Genomic DNA, 26,621 nt, shown 5'->3' with positions numbered 1-26,621 from the left:
ATTAATTTAAAAAAATTACATTGTGTCCCCTCTATTTTTTATAATCAGCCAAAGTACAGCAGACAGCTGGGGCTGATATTATCACGCTGTGAAGGTCCTTGTACATTGGCCGCTACATATTAGCCCGCAGCTCCCGCAGAACTGGTGGATCCATCAGATGCGTCAATTTTGGTGCCTTGCCTGGCTCTTCCCGACTGCCATGGTGAACATCAGTGGAACGCCATGGATTACATTGGAGCTGCGGGGTTAATAAATTGGTGAAACAGGGACTGTCTCTTGTCTTTATTTCATTCTCTCTTTATGTCTTTTAGATTGCTATTTGTGGACTCCTTGACCAGCATGGCTTTTTTTTGTGTGTGTTTTTTTTCTTGTAACTTACTGGGTTATTAAGGGGGGTTTCTCATAGATGCCTCTCCATTACTAAACCCTGGGCTTGATACCCACTGGCTTTTGCTGGTTATAGTTGAGACAGTGGCTCTGATGGTTGTTATAGTCACTACCCGGTGCTTTTGAATAGCTGTACTTTAATGCTATTCATAGACACAGGAGACATCGGGGAATGTGGACTACATCGGTGGAGCCTTGTGGGAACCTTTTTGATTATAAGTGTATCACAGTAAGGTAAATATGTAAAAGAATTATTAAAATATGACTTTAAATTTAGACTGATAAAATTCATCGACACACCAATACAAATGCACATCTATGACACAGCACAAATCACATACTAGCAGACGCTCATACCTGAGTGCTGCCAAAAGCATGGAAGGAAAAACTATTGTACGTCCCCTACCAAAAAATACCAAAGGGCATATTTAATTGTCACCTAACTGTGTGGATAAATCAAATAAAGATTTTGACAGAAAAAAATATTTTGGGCAATCAATCTTTTTCAACCTTATCATCTAGGTATATGAATAAGGGAACAATCTCACCCAAAACTTTACTCCTTCCTTCACAAAATGGAAAGAAAGCAGGTCCAAAAGATTCTGTATTCATAGGGGAAGGCCTCCAACATTTTGTGAAGGAAGGAGTAACGTTTTGGGTGAGATTTTTCCTTTATTCAGGAACACCACTAGACTAGACACCACTCCAACCCCTGAGCTTGATGCCAGCTGACATTACACAGCTGACTTCAAGCCCAAAAATATTACCCCGATTGCCACCGCACAAGGGCAATCGGTAAGAGTTGGGCAAAGTGACGGAATTGGCGCATCTAATGGTAAACCAGGAAGTATGGGAGTTATTTTTTAAATAAAATATTTTTGTGTGCTTTTTTTTCTTTTAACTTAATGGGTGAGTAATGGGGGGTGTCTGATAGAAGCCACTCCAACTAATAGCTCCGGAATATTTTATTACCTTGTGAGTTTTATTCTACTAATTATGAAAATTTGACGCTTTAATGTAATTTGACAATCAACATTTTTGAACTGTTTGTGTATAAGCTGTGGTGCAGTAAAAGGTGTAGTGCTGGACGGAAGATATATTTCTCCCAGCAGGATAAGTTTTGGCCTGCTATTTTCCTAAGGCTGAGGACCTGCAGTGATGTCACGATCACGTGATCAGCCCATGTGATGGGTACCTCACCTGTGGGTGTGGCTATAGACTATGTAATGGAGTTTCTTTTGTTTGGCACATGATATTCTGGGTGTGGAGCTGGGCTGGAATGAGCCTAAACTGTTTTCTCTGCAACACATGTCACAAAGGTTGGTGACATGACTGTTAGCAGCCCTGGGAATGGCACCTGGCGGAAGCCGCTGACCTGGCAGACGCTTAGTTAAGCCTGTCCCGTGTAATGGTGAGTCAGAGACCAGTGGTTCTCCAAGCTGGAGTATGTTTGGTTTTTTTCTCTTACTTTCTGTCATGGACTGTTTAAAGTGTCAATAAAGCACTGAAGTTTGGACTGGAAGCCTCTTTGTTGCCTTATTACTGCGGCCCTACCACTGCTCACCTGAGCCAATCCCTACAGTTTGGTGGAGAATGCGGGCAATTGCAGTGAGGCCAGGCTATTTTTGCTTATTTTTACTCTGAACTCCGGCTTATGTCCTGGGTGAAAGGAGTGGCGCAGACCCAGTCGGGGAACTCTGCAGAAATGGAGGCCACAATAAAAGTGCTTGTGGATGCTATGCAACAACAGCAGCAGGCTACGCAGCAGCAGCAGGAAACCAACCAGCTGTTGATACAGCATATCACGGCGTCGCAGACAAGAGGAGCTTCATGGGGAATCCATGATGTCCGGAAAGTGGTTCGTACAGCGATCCCCAAAATGGAGAAATTTGATGACGTCGAGACATCAAATTTTTTTGGAAGTGCATTTGAACAGCAAGGTTGATTGCTGTTGAGGGGAACTAGAAAAAACATCAAATTTTTTTGGAAGTGCATTTGAACAGCAAGGTTGATTGCTGTTGAGGGGAACTAGAAAAAAAAATCTATAAATCTTCAGCAGAGCGAGTGTGAGCGAGCTGAGTGTGGCCTGAGCATAAGTGTGGACGGCGGTAAGTGTGACTTGTGATTCAGTGACTTTGGAGTCAGGGAGTTTCCAAGGGAGGAATTACTGAATTGCTGTCTGATTTTTATTAATACTTTGTATTTATTTTTATTTTTTTTTATTGAACTGTTCTGTCTGGTGCAATCCCCATTAGGAAATGTGCTCCACGATTGTTAATGCCATCCAGTGCACATCTTGCCACATGTATGCAGTCCTTGAGCAGCCGATCGAGGGTGCATACTGCTGTGCGAGATGTGAGCACATTGTGCATTTGGAAACCCAGATTCTGACTCTAAATGTGCAGCTGGCAACACTGAGATCCATAGACAATATGGAGAGGAGTCTTCTGCTCACGGAGCAGACGCTCAATGGGACAGATGAGGGGGGGGATGGTGGGATGGAGCTGCAGGACAATGAAGTAGCAAGCTGGGTGACAGTTAGGAAGCGGGGTAGAGGGAAGAGTGCCAGGGAGGCTAGTCCTGATTTGGAACACCCCAATAAGTTTGCTAAGTTGGCAGATGAGGGGGGTGCCAGTACAGGGGTAGCACTGCTGCAGCCAGGCATGTCCTCTGAAAGCCGGAGGAGTGACTGCTCCAGTAAGGAGGGAAATAGGAGAGCAGGGCAGGCCAGACAGGTGCTGGTAGTGGGCGACTCAATTATTAGGGGAACAGATAGGGCAATCTGTCACAAAGACAGGGATCGTCGAACGGTGTGCTGCCTACCTGGCGCTCGGGTCCGACACATCGCTGATCGGGTGGACAGATTATTGGGAGGGGCTGGTGAGGACCCAGCGGTCATGGTGCACATTGGCACTAATGACAAAGTTAGAGGTAGGTGGAAGGTCCTTAAAGATGATTTCAGGGAATTAGGCTGCAAGCTGAAAGCAAGGACCTCCAACGTGGTATTTTCCGAAATACTGCCGGTACCACGTGCCACGCCAGAGAGGCAACGGGAGATTAGGGAGGTTAATAAGTGGCTCAAGAATTGGTGTAGGAAAGAGGGGTTTGGGTTCCTGCAGAACTGGGCCGACTTCTCAGTTGGCTACAGGCTCTACGCTAGGGACGGGCTGCACCTCAATGGGGAGGGTGCAGCTGTGCTGGGGGAGACAATGGCTAGAAGGTTGGAGGAGTGTTTAAACTAGGAATTGGGGGGGAGGGTATTCATTTTATAGGAGGGGAAGATAGTGCAGAGATCTGGGCACAAATAAGGAAGTTGGGGGTGGCGGTGGCATGGGGGGTGGGGTCGAACAGTTAATAATTTAAGAAATAGAAGTACAGAGAGGAACATAAAGTGCATGTATACTAATGCCAGAAGCCTCGCCAACAAAATGGACGAATTAGAACTAATGTTGTTGGAGCATAATTATGACATGGTGGGGATATCTGAAACGTGGCTGGATGAGAGCCATGACTGGGCTGTTAACTTGCAGGGCTATAGCCTGTTCAGAAATGACTGTACAGATAAGCGAGGGGGAGGGGTGTGTCTATATGTAAAATCATCCTTAAAACCCATCCTGCGCGATAATATAGGTGAATTTAATGAAAATGTAGAATCCCTGTGGGTGGAGATAAGGGGAGGGGGAAAAAATAATAAATTACTGATAGGGGTTTGTTATAAATCTCCAAAAATAATGGAAGCAATGGAGAATATCCTCGTAAAGCAAATAGATGAAGCTGCGACTCAAGGAGAAGTCATTATTATGGGGGACTTCAACTACCCTGAAATAGATTGGGGAACAGAAACCTGCAGTTCCAGCAAAGGTAATCGGTTTTTGACAATTATGAGAGACAATTACCTTTCACAACTGGTTCAGGACCCAACAAGAAGGGGGGCACTGCTAGACCTAATATTAACCAACAGGCCAGACCGCATATCAAATATAAGGGTTGGGGGGGCACTTGGGAAATACCGATCACAAAATAATAAGTTTTCATGTATCCTTTAAAAAGATGTGTAGTAGAGGGGTTACAAGGACACTAAACTTCAGGAGGGCAAATTTCCAACGGATGAGAGAGGATCTTGGTGCAATTAACTGGGACGATATCCTGAGACACAAAAATACACAAAGAAAATGGGAGACGTTTATTAGCATCCTGGATAGGACCTGTGCACAGTATATACCGTATGGGAATAAACATACTAGAAATAGGAGGAAACCAATATGGCTAAATAGAGCTGTAAGGGGCGCAATAAGTGACAAAAAGAAAGCATTTAGAGAATTAAAGGAAGTAGGTAGTGAGGAGGCATTAAATAAATACAGAAAATTAAATAAATTCTGTAAAAAGCAAATCAAGGCAGCAAAGATTGAGACAGAGAGACTCATTGCCAGAGAGAGTAAAAATAATCCTAAAATATTCTTTAACTACATAAATAGTAAGAAACTAAAAAATGATAGTGTTGGCCCCCTTAAAAATAGTCTGGGTGAGATGGTGGATGAGGATGAGGAAAAAGCCAATATGCTAAATGACTTTTTTTCATCAGTATTTACACAAGAAAATCCCATGGCAGACAAAATGTCTAGTGATAAAAATTCCCAATTAAATGTCACCTGCTTAACCCAGCAGGAAGTGCGGCGGCGTCTAAAAATCACTAAAATTGACAAATCTCCGGGCCCGGATGGGATACACCCTCGAGTACTGCAGGAATTAAGTACAGTCATTGATAGACCATTATTTTTAATCTTTAAAGACTCCATAATAACAGGGTCTGTGCCACAAGACTGGCGTATAGCAAATGTGGTGCCAATATTCAAAAAGGGAACAAAAACTGAACTCGGAAACTATAGGCCAGTAAGCTTAACCTCTACTGTGGGTAAAATCCTGGAGGGCATTCTAAGGGACGCTATACTGGAGTATCTGAAGAGGAATAACCTCATGACCCAGTATCAGCACGGGTTTACTAGGGACCGTTCATGTCAGACTAATTTGATCAGTTTCTATGAAGAGGTAAGTTCCGGATTGGACCAAGGGAACCCAGTGGATGTAGTGTATATGGACTTTTCAAAAGCTTTTGATACGGTGCCACACAAAAGGTTGATACATAAAATGAGAATAATGGGGATAGGGGAAAATATGTGCAAGTGGGTTGAGACCTGGCTCAGGGATAGGAAACAAAGGGTGGTTATTAATGGAGCACACTCGGACTGGGTAGCGGTTAGCAGTGGGGTACCACAGGGGTCAGTATTGGGCCCTCTTCTTTTTAACATATTTATTAATGACCTTGTAGGGGGCATTCAGAGTAGAATTTCAATATTTGCAGACGACACTAAACTCTGCAGGGTAATCAATACAGAAGAGGACAATTTTATATTACAGGATGATTTATGTAAACTAGAAGCTTGGGCTGATAAATGGCAAATGAGCTTTAATGGGGATAAATGTAAGGTCATGCACTTGGGTAGAAGTAATAAGATGTATAATTATGTGCTTAATTCTAAAACTCTGGGCAAAACCGTCAATGAAAAAGACCTGGGTGTATGGGTGGATGACAAACTTAAATTCAGTGGCCAGTGTCAGGCAGCTGCTACAAAGGCAAATAAAATAATGGGATGCATTAAAAGAGGCATAGATGCTCATGAGGAGAATATAATTTATCTCTATACAAGTCACTAGTTCGACCACACTTAGAATACTGTGCACAGTTCTGGTCTCCGGTGTATAAGAAAGACATAGCTGAACTGGAGCGGGTGCAGAGAAGAGCGACCAAGGTTATTAGAGGACTGGGGGGTCTGCAATACCAAGATAGGTTATTACACTTGGGGCTATTTAGTTTGGAAAAACGAAGACGAAGGGGTGATCTTATTTTAATGTATAAATATATGAGGGGACAGTACAAAGACCTTTCTGATGATCTTTTTAATCATAGACCTGAAACAGGGACAAGGGGGCATCCTCTGCGGTTGGAGCAAAAAAGGTTTAAGCATAATAACAGACGCGGATTCTTTACTGTAAGAGCAGTGAGACTATGGAACTCTCTGCCGTATGATGTTGTAATGAGTGATTCATTACTTAAATTTAAGAGGGGACTGGATACCTTTCTGGAAAAGTATAATGTTACAGGGTATATACACTAGATTCCTTGATAGGGCGTTGATCCAGGGAACTAGTCTGATTGACTGTGGAGTCGGGAAGGAATTTTTTTCCCCAATGTGGAGCTTACTCTTTGCCACATGGGTTTTTTTTGCCTTCCTCTGGATCAACATGTTAGGGCATGTTAGGTTAGGCTATGGGTTGAACTAGATGGACATATAGTCTTCCTTCAACCTTAATAACTATGTAACTATGTAACATACCTGGAGATGTTTGAGGGAGTAGCTGAGCGGGAGAGACTACCCCGGAACCAGTGGGCAGAAGTCCTTGCTCTGTTTCTAGCTCCAGGACCTATGAAAGCCGATCAAGATCTACCCCCTGAGCAGAGGGAGGACTACGCAGTCGTCAAGGGTGAGATACTGGCACATCTTGGGGTAAATGTGTTGGTCCGGGCCCAGCGGGTACATCAGTGGGAGTTTAACTCCTCCAAGCCAGCTCGCTCCCAGTATTATGACCTGTTGCACTTATTTCAGAAATGGTTGCAGACTGAGGTATTGTCTCCCGTGGCCATGCTGGACCGCATAGTGACTGATAAATTTTGGAGGGGTTTGCCCCACTCCCTCCAATCATGGGTCGGGCAAGCATCCCCTACTAATTCTCTCCAGATGATGGACATGATAGAACGATATGGGGCAACCAAAGAGCTCCAGGGAGGGACTCCCCTGAAGGTGTCCAGAAGGTTCCCTAAATCTCCAACCCTGGCTCGGCGAGCAGAGCGCAGGAAGGTCACTCAAGACTTGTCCGGAGGAAAAAGAGGCCCCATAGTCTGCTGGTGGTGCCAGGAGCCATATGAGAGCTGATTGCCCCCACCTCCCCACCTGGCTGAGCCCATGGAGACAAACTTTGGGTATCGCCAATCCCATTATGCCGAAATTATTTGCGCTACAGGCATCCAGGAGGGATCCAATATGGGACATTTGTGTAAGGTGGATGTAGAGGGTACCCCAGCCGTGGCCCTACTGGACTCAGGGAGTCTCATGACCCTGGTACGAGCCAGTCTGGTTCAGTCCAGTGAGTACACTGGTCGGAAAATTGGGGTGTTATGTATATATGGAACTTAAAAGACTATCCTACCGCACTAGTGGTGATAAACACACCAGAGGGGAGGCGGTGCCACGAGGTGGGGGTTGTGGTTAGCTTACATTATGAATTGATACCTGGTAGAGATTTTCCTTTATTTTCTATACTTTGGTTAACAGTTGTTTCACCCAGTGGACAACTGCCGACAGCGGTGACAACCAGGTTACATTCTCCAGAAGTGGGGCATGAACCTGGTAGCCCAGAGGAAGAAGTGTTGGCGGTAGGGGTGGCCTCCCCTTTGGTGGAGGAGGGGGAAAATTCTACCATTGCAGTGTTGGCCGGGGATGTGGAAGACTTGCCGCCAGGACCTGAATTGTTAGACTTAAATGTATTGAGCGATAATTTTGGTACAGCGCAACTCCGAGACCCTACTTTGACTCAGGCCAGGGAAAATGTACTGTTTATTAAGGGGGAACCCAACAACCTGGGGCAGCCACCGAGTTGCCACGCTTTGAGCTAAACCGATACCTGTTGTATTGAGTTGAGAAAGTACGTGGGGAAATGGTAGAGCAGTTATTGGTACCTTAGGCCAATCATAGGCTGGTAATGGACCTAGCGCATGCGCATGTACTCAGTGGCCATTTGGGCCAAAAGAAAACCCTAGACCAAATTTTGCAGCGGTTTTACTGACTAGGGGTCCATGAAGAAGTTAAACGGTATTGTAACTCCTGCCCTGTGTGCCAGGTAACCAGTCCCCAGCCACACTTTCGGAGTCCTTTAGTGCCTTTACCTATTATAGAGGTCCCTTTTGAAAGAGTGGCAATGGATCTGGTCGGTCCTGTGAATAAGTCAGCAAGGGGGCACCAACACATCCTAGTAGTTCTAGATTATGCCACCCGGTATCCTGAGGCTGTTCTGCTGTGCCACATGTCAGCTAAGCTCATAGCAAAAGAACTCATGAGTATGATTCCGCAAGAGATTTTAACAGACCAAGGAACCCCCTTTATGTCAAAAATTATGAAAGAGCTCTGCTGCTTGTTAAATGTCAAACAGTTGCGCACATCAGTTTATCATCCCCAAACAGATGGGCTGGTAGAAAGATTCAATAAGACTATAAAAAGCATGCTAAAAAAACTGTTTCTAAAGATGGGAAGGATTGGGATCTTTTACTCCCATATTTGTTGTTTACAGTAGGGGAGGTGCCGCAGGCATCTACGGGGTTCTCGCCCTTTGAATTGTTGTATGGCCGACATCCCCGGGACTTACTTGATATAGCCAAAGAGGCTTGGGAGAACCAACCAACCCCCCACTAGAGTGTAATAGAACATGTTGCAAAAATGCAGGAAAGGATGGAGACAGTCCTACCGTTGGTCCGGGAACATATGAAAGCAGCACAACAGTCTCAGAGTCGGGTCTATAACCGGGAGGCTCGGGTAAGAACCTTTAGTCCTGGGGATCGGGTGTTGGTACTTGTGCCCACAGTGGATAGCAAATTTCTGGCAAAGTGGCAGGGGCCCTATCAGATTATGGAGAAGGTGGGACCGGTAGACTATAAGGTACACCAACCAGGTTGGAGGAAGCCAGAGCAGGTTTATCATGTTAATTTGCTTAACGTGTGGAAAGACAGAGACCACCTTGGCGGGGATAGTCCACTGCCTGCATTTCCTGTAAAGAAGGCTCCATTACCTCTGAGTGAGTCAGGAGAAACCTTGTCTGTAGTCAAAATACCAGATACTTTGTCTCCTAAACAAGTTCAGGAGGTCAGGGAGTTTGTTAGCCAAAATACAGACGTTTTCTCTGAGCTCCCTGGACGTACCTCCATAGTCCAACATGACATTGTTACGGAGCCACAGGCCAAAGTCCGATTAAGGCCATATCGGGTGCCTGAGGCCCGGCGACAAGCCATATCCCGGGAGGTGGAAAATATGTTACAATTAGGGGTCATCGGAGAGTCACAAAGTGACTGGGCCAGTCCAATAGTCCTAATACCTAAGCCTGATGGAACCCTAAGATTCTGTAATGACTTCAGAAAACTTAATGAAGTTTCAAAATTTGATGCTTACCCCATGCCCCGGGTGGCTGAATTATTAGAGCGGTTTGGGCAGGCACTGTATTTTTCAACCCTTGACCTTACAAAAGGGTATTGGCAGGTGCCCCTAACAAAGGCAGCTAAGGAAAAAACGGCCTTTGTAACGCCCGAAGGGCTGTTTCAGTATAAGGTATTACCCTTTGGTTTGCATGGTGCGCCGGCGACATTCCAACGGTTAATGGATATTGTTCTCTGTCCCCACCGCCGTTATGCCTCAGCCTATCTGGATATTGTTGTGTACAGTGCAGACTGGGAAAGTCACATACCCAAGACACAGGCGGTGATAGATTCCCTCCGTCTGTGATGGTCCAGTGGAATGATCAGATAGAAGAGGCTTTTGTAAAGTTAAAATCAGTACTGTATGGTACACCCGTTCTGATTACACCCGATTTCAAAAGAGAGTTCATCGTGCAAACCGATGCCTCTGAGATAGGTTTTGGTGCCGTGTTGTCTCAAGAAATTAATGGAGAAGAGCATCCCGTAAGTTTCCTGAGCCGGAAGCTTACCCCAGCCGAAAGCAGGTACAGTATTGTGGAGAGAGAGTGCTTGGCCATTAAATGGGCACTTGAGTCTCTTCGCTCTTAGGGTACCGTCACACTGAAATGACGCTGCAGTGATACGACAACGATGCCGATCGCTGCAGCGTCGCTGTTTGGTCGCTGGAGAGCTGTCACACAGACAGCTCTCCAGCGACCAACGATCCCGAAGTCCCCGGGTAACCAGGGTAAACATCGGGTTACTAAGCGCAGGGCCACGCTTAGTAACCCGATGTTTACCCTGGTTACCAGCGTAAACGTAAAAAAACCAAACATTACATACTTACATTCCGTGTCTGTCCTCCGGCGCTGTGCTTTCCTCTGCACTGTCAGCGCCGGTCAGCCGTAAAGCAGAGCGGTGACGTCAACGCTGTGCTTTCTGGCTGGCCGGTGCTGACACAGGATGCAGGAGGAGTGCAGAGAAGCAGAGCGCCGGGGACAGACAGCTGAAGGTAAGTATGTAGTGTAGCGGCCCTGCGCTTAGTAACCCGATGTTTACCCTGGTTACCAGTGAAGACATCGCTGAATCGGCGTCACACACGCCAATTCAGCGATGTCAGCGGGAGATCCAGCGACGAAATAAAGTTTCAGACGATCTGCTACGACGTACGATTCTCAGCGGGGTCCCTGATCGCAGTAGCGTGTCAGACACAGCGAGATCATAACGATATCACTGGAACGTCACGGATCGTGCCGTCCTAGTGATCAAAGTGCCACTGTGTGACGGTACCCTTATTTGCTGGGGAGAAAATTTTGCTTGGTGACAGATCACTCGCCTCTTACATGGATGAGTCAAGCTAAGGAGAGAAATGCACGAGTCACCAGGTAGTTTATGTCCCTGCAAAATTTTAAATTTTCAGCAGAACATCGAGCAGGCAGACTACAGGGGAATACAGATGCCCTGTTCAGAGTCCACTGTATGTCATGTGTCCACCCCCATAGGGTTGAACAAAGGGGGGAGGTATGTGGTGCAGTAAAAGGTGTAGTGCTGGATGGAAGATATATTTCTCCCAACAGCATAAGTTTTGGCCTGTTATTTTCCTAAGGTTGAGGACCTGCAGTGATGTCACGATCACGTGATCAGCCCATGTGATGGGTACCTCACCTGTGGATGTGGCTATAGACTATGTAATGGAGTTTCTTTTGTTTGGCACATGTGATTCTGGGTTTGGAGCTAGGCTGGAATGAGCCTGAACTGTTTTCTCTGCCACACATGTCACAAAGGTTGGTGACATGACTGTTAGCAACCCTGGGAATGGCACCTGGCGGAAGCCGCTGACCTGGCAGCCGCTTAGTTAAACCTGTCCCGTGTAATGGTGAGTCAGAGACCAGTGGTTCTCCATGCTGGAGTATGTTTGTTTTTTTTTCTCTTACTTTCTGTCATGGACTGTTTAAAGTGTCAATAAACCACTGAAGTTTGGACTGGAAGCCTGTGTGTTGCCTCATTACTGCGGCCCTACCACTGTTCACCTGAGCCAATCCCTACAAAGCCAACACTGACCCTACATAATCTCTCTCACATCTGTGTATTTTAATGTGGTGGTTCTGGTCCTTCACGTGATGGCTATTTTGTCTGTTATTTTGTCTGGATTTGTAACAGTCTAAGACAGAAGAACTATATATGCTGACACTGACACCCATCATGCCTAGTCTCAAGTCCTCCGCAGGTGATGCCAAAGCAAACTAGACATTCAAATAAATTCACTTTTTAATTCTATGTTAAGTCATCACTTTCAAGAGTTCTGGGAATCAACAAACATTAAAAGATGTAATTATCCCTCAGACACTGAAGCTACTATTAATTACAAGGTAAATGCATGGTAATAAAAGGTCGTCTCTCTAGGAGGTCAGATAGTCACTAGATATATACTGATACAAGAGGAGGATAACTTTACTATAGCTTTATAGTTTACTACAGCTTTATAGTTAACTACAGCTTTCTTTTAGATTTAAATTCAACTGCACCTTTCTAGGCCTTTCCATATTATTCTAATGCTACAATGCCAATGCACCTTAAGAGAGGGATCAACATAGTAGTATAAGGATAAATAGAATAGAGGGTTTTAGGACGTTGTGTTGGCTCAGGTTTGCTCTTAGACTTTATACTGTGTCGTCAATAAATAATACCACATGTACAGTAAAAAATAAGCATCTTTAATTACCAGCTTTCTAAGTCAAGTAATATAATCCAAAAATCTAAATTGATGAAACTAACACTGGGGTCTATCATTACTTTGTGGAAAGCAGTCATTTTCCTACCATAAGAGACAACACAAATAAGCAGAAAAGGTAAGTAAAAAAACTAATGTAACTGTACACATTCTTCTTGCTATATATCATAATGCTAGCATAAATATATAGATGTGATGTACACAAACTAAAAGTATTTTTTTTTTTCTTATTTACCCAAACATGATAGTTCAAACGTTTGAGATCTACATATATATTATATACAGTTCTGGCAAAAATTAAGAGACCACTGCAAAATATTCAGCTTGTCTGATTTTTCTCTTTATAGGTATATTTTTGAGTAAAATGTAAATTGTTCATTTATTCTATAAACTTCTGACAACATGTCTCCAAATTTTCAAGCAATAAATGTTGTATTTTTTTCTGAAAAGGAGAAATGGTAAAAATTAAAAAAAAAACCCAATGCTTTCAGACCTAAATAATGCAAAGAAAACAAGTTCATAATCATTTAGAAGCAACAATACTAATGTTTTAACTCAGGAAGAGTTCAGAAATCAATATTTTGTGTAATAACCATGATTTTTAATCAGTTTTCATGTGTCTTGGCATGCTTTCCACCAACTTTTCACACTGCTTCTGGCGCAAAAATGTAAGCAGGTCTTCTTTGTTTGATGGCTCGTGACTATCCATCATCCTCTTGATTACATTCCAGAGGTTTTCAATGGGGTTAGGGTCTGGAGATTGGGCTGCCCATGACAGGGTTTTGATGTGGTGGTAGGCTAAATTTAAATCAATTCACTATTTGGTGTGACCACCCTTTGTCTTTAAAAAAAGCATCAATTCTTCTAGTTACAATTGCACATAGTTTTTGAAAGAACTCAGCAGAAAGGTAGTTCCAAAAATGTTGGAGAACTAACCATAGATTTTCTGTGAATGTAGGTTTGCGCTCTCTTCATGTAATCAATCCCAGAAAAAATCTATAATGTTGAGATCGGGATCCTATAGGACCATAATATCACTTTCATGACTCCTTGTTTTTCTTTACTTTATAGGCAGTTCTTAATGACATTGGCAATGTGTTTGGGGTCTTCGACCTGCTGCAGAATAAATTTGGATGATATTGTATGATGGATAAGTGTCTGCATGTATCTGCAAGACTTCTAACAGTAAATGGGTGTAGCTGGGTCACACTGTCTGCTACTATTTCTGAGCTGATTGCACTACTGGACATCTGATTTCAAAGGGAAGTAAGCTTGATATGGCTTTCATCTGCCACATGGTTTCCTTGGCTGATCACTATGGCTACCATCCTCAACGTTGCCAATTCTTAGCATCTTCAATGCTGATAAATAAAGGCAGGTCTATCATGCAATGCCATTAGCAGGCATCTGATTGGCTCCAAATTTCTCCTCCAGCAGGAGCCCGAACCCAAACATACAGTCAATGTAACTAAGAACTATCTTCAGATTACAGAAAGAGTTTGTAAGTTCTCCCCGTGTTTGTGTGAGTTTCCTCTGGGTTCTACAGTTTCTTCCCATATTCCAAAAACATACTGATAGGGAATTTAGAATGTGAGCCCCATTGGGGACAACGATGATAACGCATGTATAGGGCTGCGGAATATGATAGCTCTATATAAGACAAGCATAATAAAATAATAAATACAGAAGAACAAGCAGTCCTAGAAGTGGTTACATGGCCCTCACAGGACCCTGATCTCAACATTAGCAAATCCGTATGGGATTACATGAAGAGACAGAAGGATTTGCACAAGCCTATATACAAAGAAGACATGTGTTAGCTCTCCAAGGTGTTTGGATGAACCTTCCTGCTGAGTTCCTTAAAAACCAGTGTACAAGTGTACTGAGAAGAATTGATTCTTTGATGCAGCGTGGTCACACCAAATATTTATTTGGTTCAGATTTCTCTTTTATTCACTCACTTTCCATTTTGTTAATTGACAAAAATAAACTATTAACATTTCTAGTTCTGAAATCATTCTTACTTTGCAACATTTTTTCCACATATACCTAAAACATTTGCACAGTACTATATATATATATATATATATATATATATATATATATATATATATACACAACCAGGACAGTATGACAAAATTCTTTTTTTTCATCCTTGCACTTTATCTTTTTAATTTTCCCATTGATATAGCTGTAGGAGAGCTTTTTTTCTTTTTGCAGGGCTATTTGAATTTTTCAATAGTACATATAACTTATTGATTTACTTTTTTTTTCAATTTGTAGGGAAAGGAATGCAAAAAAACAGCAATTTTGCCATTGTTCTCTCCATTTTTATTGCCGACTTCAAACCCCTTAGCTGCCACAGTTACTGGTCTCCAGACACAATCTCATGAGTCCACTGATTAGTATTCTAAAGAGCATTATGACCAAGATCTCTGTTATGGAGCGGGTACTAGGATCTCGCTCATGATTAATAAATCATGGGATGTTAAGGTGCTAAGACTTCTTTTTTGCATCATGTGATTGCAGCTCTAGACTTGCCAGCTCACATAGCACACTGTTTTTCCTTTCTTATTGTAAACCTATATGAGCATTGCTCTGAGTCTTACATACCGGTACTTGCATTGAGAAAGTGATTTCTGGTCCACACTTATGGTGATCAAACTAGTCACAACTGTGGTCACACGATGCAGAAATGGCAGAAGACAGCAATGGTTTAGTTTATTAATCAGAGTTGATGCAAATCGATTCCCAGGACCCATTTGCCAGGTCAGCAATCTGTGGCCGCAGGACACCCGCGCCACTCCAGCTAGTCAAAAGAAGAGCTCTGGATGTTATCAGATAAGAGTTGGATCTCAGGCCTCTTGTCCAGTAGCCACAGATTACTGACACAGTCAGGGTATGTGCACACGTTCGGGTTTTTTCGTGTTTTTTTCTGCGTTTTTTCGTGATAAAAACGCATTACAAACCCCAGACATATGCATCCTATCATTTAGAATGCATTCTGCAATTTTTGTGCACATGATGCGTTTTTATCCTCAAAAACGCATTGCGGTAAAAAAAGCAGCATGTTCATTAATTTTGTGGATTTTTCGCGTTTTTCCCGCTATTCTATGCATTTGGAAAAAAAACGCGTCAAAAACGCAAAAAAAACGCATGCGGATTTCTAGCAGAAATGTCCGGTTTTTGTCAGGAAATTTTTGCAAGAAATTCCTGACGTGTGCACATACCCTCAATGTCCTGCCAAACAATTTGGGTCCTGCCTAATGGTTCCCCCCATTCTAATATTAATACATACACTGTACACATATTACCGATGGCTATTGGAGTGGGCAATAAAAAAAAAACATTGGAGGGGTAATGTAATAACATCTAGATCACAATTTAATATATGGATAATTTTAGTGTTCATAAATTTTTAAGTGTACACCTTGCATGTTAAGGAACGCTGCCTTCTTTTTTGCTCTTAAAATGCTTTTCTAAAACCAAATATACACAATCCTTGATAAATCATCCAGCAAAAAAAAAAATCCAGCTTCCAATAACTTACAAATGTGTTAAGAATAAAATGCAAAGTCCAGTCCAATAAATTACATAGTAGTAGCAAGCAACGCGTTTCGAACAATGGTATGTTCTTTCTCAAAGCTACTGCATACATATGGCAGCAAGGTTAAATACCAGCACCACCAATGAAAATGACTCTATCAATCACATGATAAACGGAGCAACTCATCTAGTTAAAAAAAACTTGTATTTCAAAAAACAAAGAATAACTTTAAATAACTTACAAAAAAATGAACAAAAGAAGACTGTCATCACTCTAGCAGTATTTGGTCAGTATTTTACCTCAATATTTGTAAGCCAAAGCCAGGAGTGGAACAATTAGTGGAAAAGTATAACAGAAACACGTCACCACTTCTGTATTTATCACCTACTCCTGGTTTTGGCTACAAATACTGATGTAAAATACTGACCAAATACTGCTAGTGTGACGGCAGCCTCACACTTCACTATGTTGGCTATTTCCACACTTCGATGGCTGTGCGTTAGGAGTAGTGGGTCCTTGGTGGCCAGCTATGTCAACTGCATTGAAGGTCCACTTGGTCATTGAGTAAAGGCTCCCATTGATGTTTGACTTAGGAATTTTTATGCTTTTACTGTGAATTACTATAGCCTTTAGGGAGGCTTACTGATGGTAGTACTAATATTTTTTCGTATTATGTTTGTACCATATTTGTTTTAATTATATACTAATAATGGTGTTTTACGTTCTTGTTACTTCCATTGTTTTTGCTATGCAGTCTTCACGTACATGGAAATGTTACAGCTTTTGATCGTGTGCCTCTACAATACAGATCTGATAACCTGATATCGGCCAATACAGTATCAACACATTCCTACAATTGTATATGGAGACACAAGGGGTTTTCATCTTCCTATTTAAACTGAAAAAAAAAGTTGGGCATCACACTTAAATTGTCCAATAATTCCTCAGTTTATACTGATTAAACTTAAAGGGAAACTCCGGACAGATTTATTTACATGGTGGACACTGTTGCAGCCAATAACCGGATTATATTAGAGAAAAGGGCATATCACAGATTCTAATTACCCGTTCAATAACATGAAGCTATTTTGTTTCCACTTGTACCATTAAAGGGATTCTGTCAGTACTTAGTGACTGTTCAAACTAAATCCCACTGCTCAGTGTTTTACGGCAGAGCCACTCATTTAAAGATTTCTTCCCATCTGCCTGTTTTCCCTCCACCATCCCCTCTTCTTTGATTGACAGCTCTGGCTTCATAGGGCCAGAGAAGGATGGAGATACAGGGAAACCAAGCAGGTGGGAACCTGTAGTTAAATGATTGACCCCGCCATGATGCACCGAGCGCCTGTGCTTGGTATGAATAGTCATTCCATCCTGACAGAGTCCCTTTATATACTTAAAGTGTACAGAGCCCCTTGAAAACTTGTATTTGAGGAACCATGTAGAAAGCATTAATCTTCAATGTTATAACGTGTACGTCCTTTTACTGTACCTGACTCCATTTGAAGGAATAATATAGTCAGCTAGGCTACTCCATAGCTGGTCTTACTCACTTATTCTAGCCATATATAAGCCAGATAGATATTCTTTTGGCCTCGGTTCAGAAACAGACTCACATAAACATGTTTAGCGTGTATGTTGGAGTTTTAGTCAGCGTACATGCTAAATGTAGGGCAAAAGCATCATGTGAACAGGGCCTTAAAGATGTGTTGTGTGTAGATTCACACTACAACTCTCATACACTGCTTTGAGCCAATACAGTACCTCTTAATGCCTCTACATTTGTGTAGAGGCACCTTGAGTTTACATCATGCCATGTTAAATGGCATACAATGTTACAGGTTTGTCATATGTTTGGACCCTTAATTGGTTTCTACATTAATAGAAAAAAAATGCTGTATTTTTTTCTGATTCAGTTTCATTCTTATACAAGGGTTGTAAATGGGTAAATTAGCAAGAGCAGGGCTGTTTCTAATTCTGACCCTTCTTTTTAAATCTAACCAGCCCCAATATGTTAGAACTTGCTGAATTCTTCATATCTCATCACCTGGATACCAACTTATCCTAAGAATGGGCCATATGGCTTGCCACTCACTGTCTATTGGACTGCTAGAGATAGCTAAGCGTTGTATTTGATTATCAATCCAGTTCCATAGACATTGAATGTAATTTTGGCACGCATCCATTCCATCAATGCATTTTAGAGCCTTTGAATTGATGGGAGTTCTAGCAATTGGATCCTCAGTGCTTAGCTACAAATCATCTATCCTTGCTGAGCTGGGAATAAATATTTCAATGTCATAATTTCATCAAATTAAGCTCTTCAATATAATAAAGTCTAAATCCTGAATATATGATTGTAACTCTCTGCTTATACCCTGATTTATATATATATATATATATATACTGTATATATATATATATATATATATATATATATATTATTGTATACAGTGTTTATACTTAATTTAGTTTAGCTTACCAGAACCTGACCAATTACCCCAATTGCTTTTTCTGTGTACAAGTAAAATTTTGATCCTTAACTATTTTAGGGTATATGACCATATCTATTATTTTAACAAATTCAATTCTAAATTTCATAGGACATTAAATCACAACCTTTTTAATCATGATAGAACTCCCTTGAAATATTTTCTCATTCTAATGAACCTCCAGTTAAGATCAATCACTTTGATTGCTCAGGAAAAAAACACAGAATCCCATAATACAGAACATCGTACTCTCATAGTCCTATTATACTGGTCAGGGCCGTATTTGCCACTAGGCACTTGAGGGCACATGCCTAGGGCGGCGGGATGCGGGGGGGCGCCCTTGAGCTAGGTTTTTTCCTTTTTTTTTTTTTTTTTATTTTATAAAACTCCGGGGTCAAGTTTCCGCCCCCCCTCCTCCCTCCCCCCTTCCCGCCCCCCCCTCCTCCCTCCTTCCCGCCCCCCTCCCTCCCTCCCTGAAGACGTAATACTCACCTTCCTCCAGCGGTGGCTGCAACTGCGTCTCAGCGTCTTCCTTCCTGTCTTCAGCGGTCACATGGTACCGATCATTAAGGGTGATGAATATGCGCATATTCATCACCCTTAATTAGCGCTACCATGTGACCGCTGAAGACAGGAAGGAAGACGCTGAGATGCCAGGAAGTTCTGTGCTGCGCGCCGGTGAGAGGTAAGTATGACAGGGAAAAAAGTGGGGTGCCGTGCACACAGGGGAGGAGGATGGGGAGCCATGCATACAGGGGAGAAGGATGGGGAGCCGTGCATACAGGGGAGAAGGATGGGGAGTCGTGCATACAGGGGAGAATGATGGGGAGCCGTGCACACAGGGGAGAAGGATGGGGAGCCGTGCATACAGGGGAGAAGGATGGGGAGCCGTGCATACAGGGGAGGATGGGGAGTCGTGCATACAGGGGAGAAGGATGGGGAGCCGTGCACACAGGGGAGAAGGATGGGGAGCCATGTACACAGGGGAGAAGGATGGGGAGCCGTGCACACAGGGGAGAAGGTTGGGGAGCCGTGCACACAGGGGAGAAGGATGGGGAGCCGTGCACACAGGGGAGAAGGATGGGGAGCCATGTACACAGGGGAGAAGGATGGGGAGCCGTGCACACAGGGGAGAAGGATGGGGAGCCGTGCACACAGGGGAGAAGGATGGGGAGCCGTGCATACAGGGGAGAAGGATGGGGAGCCGTGCATACAGGGGAGAAGGATGGGGAGCTGTGCATACAGGGGAGAAGGATGGGGAGCCATGAACGCAGGGGAGAAGGATGGGGAGCCATGAACGCAGAGTGGGAGGATGGGGGAGCCATGAACGCAGAGTGGGAGGATGGGGGAGCCATGAACGCAGAGTGGGAGGATGGGGGAGCCATGAACGCAGGGGAGAAGGATGGGGGAGCCATGAACGCAGGGGAGAAGGATGGGGGAGCCATGAACGCATGGGAGAAGGATGGGGAGCCATGAACGCAGAGTGGGAGGATGGGGGAGCCATGCTTGCAGGGGAGAAGGATGGGGGAGCCATGAACGCAGGGTGGGAGGATGGGGGAGGCATGAACGCAGTGTGGGAGGATGGAGTATAAATATGGAGTATAAATACTGGGCCCTATAAGGGGGACACAGTGTGAGAGGACAGTGTGAAGAGGGGACTGGTATAGAAAGGAGAGGACAGTGTGAAGAGCATGTACCATAAGAGGGACAGTGTGGGGGTCATACTTTGTGCAGACAATATAGTGAGGGGCAATTTTTTATTTGGGAGCATTATAATGACACTTGTATCTTTAAGGGCGTCATGTGGAGACTTTCTGCAAAAGAGCGGCGAAGATGGAAGTCTGCAGAGACGGCTGTGGATGAGAAAACTCATCATGGGATCTGGACAAGATGAAGAAAAGGAGAACGGCTCCAGAGGCGACGTCATCTATCAGGTACCTGGATGTAAATGTTATTTGTGATGCTAACTCTCATGTTTTTATATATGTTAGGAGATTTAAAGGGACACTGTCACCTGAATTTGGAGGGAACAATTTTCAGCCATAGGGGTGGGGTTTTCGGGTGTTTGATTCACCCTTTCCATACCCGCTGGCTGCATGCTGGCTGCAATATTGGATTGAAGCTCATTCTCTGTCCTCCGTAGTACATACTGTACCTGCACAATCTGCAATCTTGCCTTGCGCAGGCGTGTACTATGGAGGACAGAGAATGAGCTTCAATCCAATATTGCAGCCAGCATGCAGCCAGCGGGTAAGGAAAGGGTGAATCAAACACCCGAAAGCCCCGCCCCTATGGCTGAAAATTGTTCCCTCCAAATTCAGGTGACAGAGTCCCTTTTAAAGGGGATGTCCAGGCTTGTGATGAGTCTGCAGTCATTCTTTGTGACTGCAGACTTCTGAATTCTCACAGTGCACACTGCACGCTGTCAGGATTCTCTCATGCTGGGGATTTACATTAATGCGATCACGTGCTGACTAGACATGCGTGACCTCCGTCAATGAAAATGAACTGAGCGAGGCCGGGCACATCTAGTCAGAATGTGGTCAGAAGTCTACAAATCACATACTTGTGCTGACATGACCGTCCACCGGCAAGGGAGAATCCTAAAAGTGCAGTGCATGCGTTGTGAGAATTCAGAAGCTGCGATGTCAGGATTCAGCTCTGCAAGTTCCAGTAGTCGTCACATGGACACGTCACTCATATGCGATTTTTCAGACTTAGGGTGTGTGTCCACGTTCAGGATTGCATCAGGATTTGGTCAGTATTTTACATCAGTATTTGTAGCCAAAACCAGGAGTGGGTGATAAATACAGAAGTGGAGCATATGGTTCTATTATAGTTTTCCTCTAATTGTTCCACTCCTGGTTTTGGCTACAAATACTGATGAAAAATCCTGACCAAATCCTGATGCAATCCTGAACGTGGACACATACTCTTATGGTCCTGTGACATCGAGCTTCTCTTCTGCTTCTCTTAGTTTTTCACTGAACATTGAGAGCATTAGGGAGAGGAGCTCGTGGGTACATGACTGAGTGTGCAAATCACATATGTCCTTGGCGGAGGGGGGGCACCAAAATGAATTCTTTCCCCGGGTGCCAGAAACCCTAGATACACCTCTGCTGGTATGCTACTGCGAGCGGTGATTACCGGGTGCGGTGGAGGGAGGTCTGTGCACAGGCAGTGAGGCAGGGACTGAGGGTGTGCACAGAGAGGATGGAGACCCGGAGACTGCCCGTCCCAGTCTACGCCGTAGCCTAGAGCCCTCATTATCATAGGAATATGGCAGTTAATAAATTGCTTTTCTGAAGCTTTATAGTGTAGTTTTAGGTCAGGGAGGGTTGGATAGGGATGAGCTAGCAAGGTGCAGGGACAGGTAATGATGGCTACTTGCGAACATGTGCGGCAATTGCGGTTTTGCACTTACGATGATACATAAAACACTGCTAGTAGTGTTTTTTCTCATTGCTGCAAGTACCGCATTTGCCGGATGGCGGCAAAACCGCAAGAGCCGCACATGTCTGTAAGTCCCATAGGGAATGAATGAGGCCGAACGCAGTGTTGCCCTAAGTGATCCATTACGCGGCAGATGCGGAAAAACTGTCGGATCTGCTGCAAAAGGCGACTTTCATATCAGCGATTTTTGCCAAAGTCACTGCCGATAGTGTCATACTCACCAAAGGGGGAGGCAGCACTAAAAGTGCCTAGGGCAGCAGAAACTCTAAATACGGCCCTGATACTGGTGTATAAGAAACATTGGACTGGAAATACCAGAAATATCAATGAGCATTGCATGAATCTCAGCACCACCAGAAATATGAGGACCTGAAAATCCTCCATTCTATGTCTATAAAATAAAGATTTCGGCTAGGGAACATGATTGGGAAAATCTTTGCTAGAGAATCGTAGACTAATTTTAAAGGGAACCTGTCACCCCGAAATTCGCGGGTGAGGTAAGCCCACCGGCATCAGGGGCTTATCTACAGCATTCTGTAATGCTGTAGATAAGCCCCCGATGTTACCTGAAAGAGGAGAAAAAGACGTTAGATTATACTCACCCAGGGGCGGTCCCGCTGCTGGTCAGGTCGGATGGGTGTCTCCGGTCCGCTGCGGCGCCTCCCATCTTCATTACAAGACGTCCTCTTCTGATCTTCAGCCACGGCTCCGGCGCAGGCGTACTTTGCTCTGCCCTGTTGAGGGCAAAGTACTGCAGTGCGCAGGCGCCGGGCCTCTGACCTTTCCGGCGCCTGCGCACTGCAGTACTATCCTCTGCCCTCAAGAGGGCAGACAAAGTACGCCTGCGCCGGAGCCGTGGCTGAAGATCAGAAGAGGACGTCTTGTAATGAAGATGGGAGGCGCCGCAGCGGACCAGAGACGCCCGTTTGACCTGACCAGCAGCGGGACCGCCCCTGGGTGAGTATAATCTAATGTCTTTTTCTCCTCTTTCAGGTAACATCGGGGGCTTATCTACAGCATTACAGAATGCTGTATATAAGCCCCTGATGCCGGTGGGCTTACCTCACCCGCGATTTTCGGGGTGACAGGTTCCCTTTAAGCTTCACTCTCAACATCAGTGGTTGTAGTGTGGGTTAACCAGCATGTTGCTTCATCTTTTCTTTTAAAGCAGGAATATTATTTTATTATTTATTTAGCGGCCTTGGGCTTGATCTCGAGTCATGGTGACTTAATGGATGAATGATCTGTAGGAAGATCGATCTTTTGCAAGCCTAGATAGGTCCACTAGGTTTTCTCCCCCGTTATCTTTATAGTATCAATCCATCGGGTTGCTGGTCTTCCTCCCAGGCTTGTTCCTTTTTTTCTTTCAACCATAATGTTCTTCTCCAGTGCTTTATTCGTATGATCTGTCCAAAGTAGGCAAGTCATAGCTTGGTAATTCTTGCTCCGAATTACATGTCTGGCTTGATTTGTTTCAAAATTGATTTGTTTCTACTTCTTGCCATCAACAGGAATAGATGGGAAAAATACATCTTGTATTCAAATTGCTGATATAGAAAAACTTTGATATATGTACATCAGTAGCAGTTACAGATATTTCTTCATAGTAACCTCTGGACAGTGGACTCTATTAAGTCTTGGAAAGTCACCTCTGATGCTTCCTGCGTTCATTCTTTTTTCCTTGATTGTTTTGGGTGCCAGCACCGTGATGGCAGTATTCACTAACTCTTTCATTATTGTCGTCACTCTTATTGACAATGCCAAATCTAAGAATTTCAGTTCATCTGATCTTATCGTGGTGACTCTTTGCACGTCCAACATTTTCTTTCAGCTTTTCATGCTAGTGAATGACTACGCCTGCTTCCTATTTTTCGATGTTTACTATACAGATGAAGTCTACATTTCATTCACCGTCCTGCTCATTCTACCAATCTATTGCAGCTTCTGGTTCACGGTTTGCCTGTCAGTCAATTATTACTTACAGATTGTTATAGCCACTCATCCATTTTTAATAAGACTGAAACTTGCAGCTGCTCAGTTAATTCCACAACTCATAATGGCCTCAGTTTTTATTTCATTTGTTACAGGCCTTCCAGCAGCCTGGACTTTCTACCATGATCCCACAAATTTTAATAAAACGACTAATGAGAGTTTTGAAATATCTGTTCTTAGCCAAAATGTTATATATATGATACCCAGTAACCTCATAAGTTGTTCTCTTCCATTAATTTTGGTAGGCATTGCCAATGGTCTGATCATAAAGTCACTTATCGCACATAATTCTGACCGGAAAGTTAAAGGAGAGCCCAGTGCTCGTGCAGAAGGTCGATTACGAGCAGCAAGGACAATAAGTTGTCTTCTCTTCTTATACATGTCTTTTTATATATCACAAATTCTTCTCTTTTTAGAAGCGTTTCCCCTAAGTAGCCCAGGATTTTGTACCTGTTTGATGATAACCTATATCTATTCACCAGCTCAGTCAGTTGTTCTCATTTTTGGAAGTCCAAAATTAAGACAAGTATATTTGAGTTTATTCCATTGTATGGGAGGTAACAGTGAAGACCAAGCAAAGACGCCAACGGTTCTATTTATCAAGCTGAGAACAAAGAAAACTACATCGAAATAACTGTATCAGCAGAGTGAATGACAAACATTAATTGTGCATTGTTTAATTTGCCCGTGGGCATTGCATATACACTGGTTGCAGATGGGCTGTAACTTTTGAATATTTTTATTTTTGCATAATATTTTGTTACTTCAATATTATGTCTTAATTACCATGATGACATATGAATAAATTTAAAATTACTTTCATTTTTTTATCACTTTTCTGTTATGATTTCTGCAAATAAGGAACAGCAATTAGGTTCCAAAAATGTGTCACCATTATCAACTGCCAGTTTCCAAACATTCAAGCACAACCTTCAAGTCTCTGCAGATTTCCATTTTTTGTCACGTTAAATTTATGAAAAAAATTATGTCACATATTAAAAATGTTATTTCTAGTATTATTGTGCCATTAAAGGGACTCTGTCACCTGAATTTGGAGGGAACAATTTTCAGCCATAGGGGCGGGGTTTTCGGGTGTTTGATTCACCCTTTCCTTACCCGCTGGCTGCATGCTGGCCGCAATATTGGATTGAAGTTCATGCTGTGTCCTCCGTAGTACATGCCTGCACATTGTTCCCTCCAAATTCAGGTGACAGAGTCCCTTTAAGTGGATGTCTACTTTTGGGGTGAATTTTATTTTCTTACATAAATACATGTATTTGTTAATAAAAATCTTTTTAGGACTTGGGTTTTATAAAAAAAAAAACTTTGCACCTTTTGCATTTGCACTGTCGATTGTAGCCTGCCGAAACTGTTAACTAAGAATCCGTCAGTGACGTTTGTAACTCTTTTATCAGTCTTTTTCTGAGCTTTTCTCTGCTGATCAAAGATGAATGTGTAGAGTAACCAAGAGCAAGTATACTGTGTGAACAATTATTAGGCAATTTACATATATTTTCATGGTTAATTTATTATTGAACAACTACATTGCTGTTTGTCAATCCAATTCTGCTTAGATCACGTTGAAAGAGCAGCAGCTTCATTTTCACTCTGCTCTGTTGATAGGGTGTGACAGCCAATGTCATGCTGATTGATAACCATCTCCCTGCTCCTTAAATGTGGGGGAATCGGCTGTCAATCATCATAACATCGGCTGTCACGTCTCATTGACCAAAGCAGTCTGAAAGAGGAAGTGTTGCTCTGTGTTGACTTGAAGCAGCAGAATCACCAGCAGGAGAGGTCAATGACTGCTCAGAGCTGGTGCCGGGATGAACAGGCAGCTAATTAGCAACTACCTGCCTTTTAGTTTTTAATCCCATAGTAAAAGAAAAAACAAATAATATAGTCCTGGACAACCTCTTTAAGAAAGTAAAGATGAGGTTTTGTCTTTCTTAGGAGAATAGCTATGTGTACATAATTATTAGGCAATTAATAGTGCGCAGAATTATAGTGCAACTAAATGAAAATTTTCCAATCTTAATTGTTTATTTTCATCTGTTAAAGTAAGAATAATAACCAAACAACTAAAAATGTACAAAAATACATTTCTAACATGTGAAAAAATCTCAGTGACTAATCTTGGCAAACCTCTGACTCACAAAGAGTCATCCTACAGAGTTCAGGAGAGGAAAAAACCCCTGTTGAGGAAACCTCTAGGAAACCATGGCTGAAGGCTTGCCCTTCCCTTGGACTTAGAAGATTAGTGCCAATGTTAACTCTTTATGTTGCACCCCAGGAGTCCAGTTGCCACAGTGGCATTGGGAGTAATGTCATGCCTTGAAGCAAGGAGGGGTCCTCTTACCAGGTGTCAGTAGGAGAGAAGTAGAGTGGAGCTGTGATTAAACTCGCCCCAGAGCTGAGCACCAGGAACCGGATACCGGAGTCCGTGGTTGCATGGGTACTGAAGTCCCGGCAGCTCAATCTGGAGGGCAGGGGACTGCAGGTCTCCTGGCTCGATCTAAAGGTACCTTCACACTGAGCGACTTCAGAACGATAACGATAGCGATCCGTAACGTTGCAGCGTCCTGGATAGCGATAACGTTGTGTTTGACACGCAGCAGCGATCAAGATTCTGCTGTGAGATCGCTGGTCGGAACTAGAAGGCGAGAACTTTATTTCATCGCTGGATCACCCGCTGACATCGCTGAATCGGCGTGTGACGCCGATTCAGCGATGTCTTCACTTGTA

At 43.4% G+C, this 26,621-nt stretch overlaps 1 protein-coding gene across 1 annotated transcript; it reads left to right on the top strand.

The window, feature by feature from the left end:
• Positions 1 to 23,538: 23,538 nt before the first annotated feature.
• On the top strand, positions 23,539 to 24,510 carry LOC138667001 (taste receptor type 2 member 40-like). Its single transcript, XM_069755258.1, has one exon. It carries the CDS (start codon positions 23,539 to 23,541, stop codon positions 24,508 to 24,510), a length of 972 nt encoding a protein of 323 aa, XP_069611359.1.
• Positions 24,511 to 26,621: the final 2,111 nt, after the last annotated feature.

The sequence above is a fragment of the Ranitomeya imitator genome, chromosome 1 (assembly GCF_032444005.1).
Source record: "Ranitomeya imitator isolate aRanImi1 chromosome 1, aRanImi1.pri, whole genome shotgun sequence".
Classification (NCBI taxonomy): Eukaryota; Metazoa; Chordata; class Amphibia; order Anura; family Dendrobatidae; genus Ranitomeya; species Ranitomeya imitator.
The sequence above is the reverse complement of the archived record's forward strand: the minus strand, read 5'-3'. Positions and strand labels throughout refer to the sequence as shown.

Bases quoted from the DNA above. Each gene is read 5' to 3' on its own strand.
- LOC138667001 (XM_069755258.1), top strand. From the start codon at position 23,539: ATGCTTCCTGCGTTCATTCTTTTTTCCTTGATTGTTTTGGGTGCCAGC.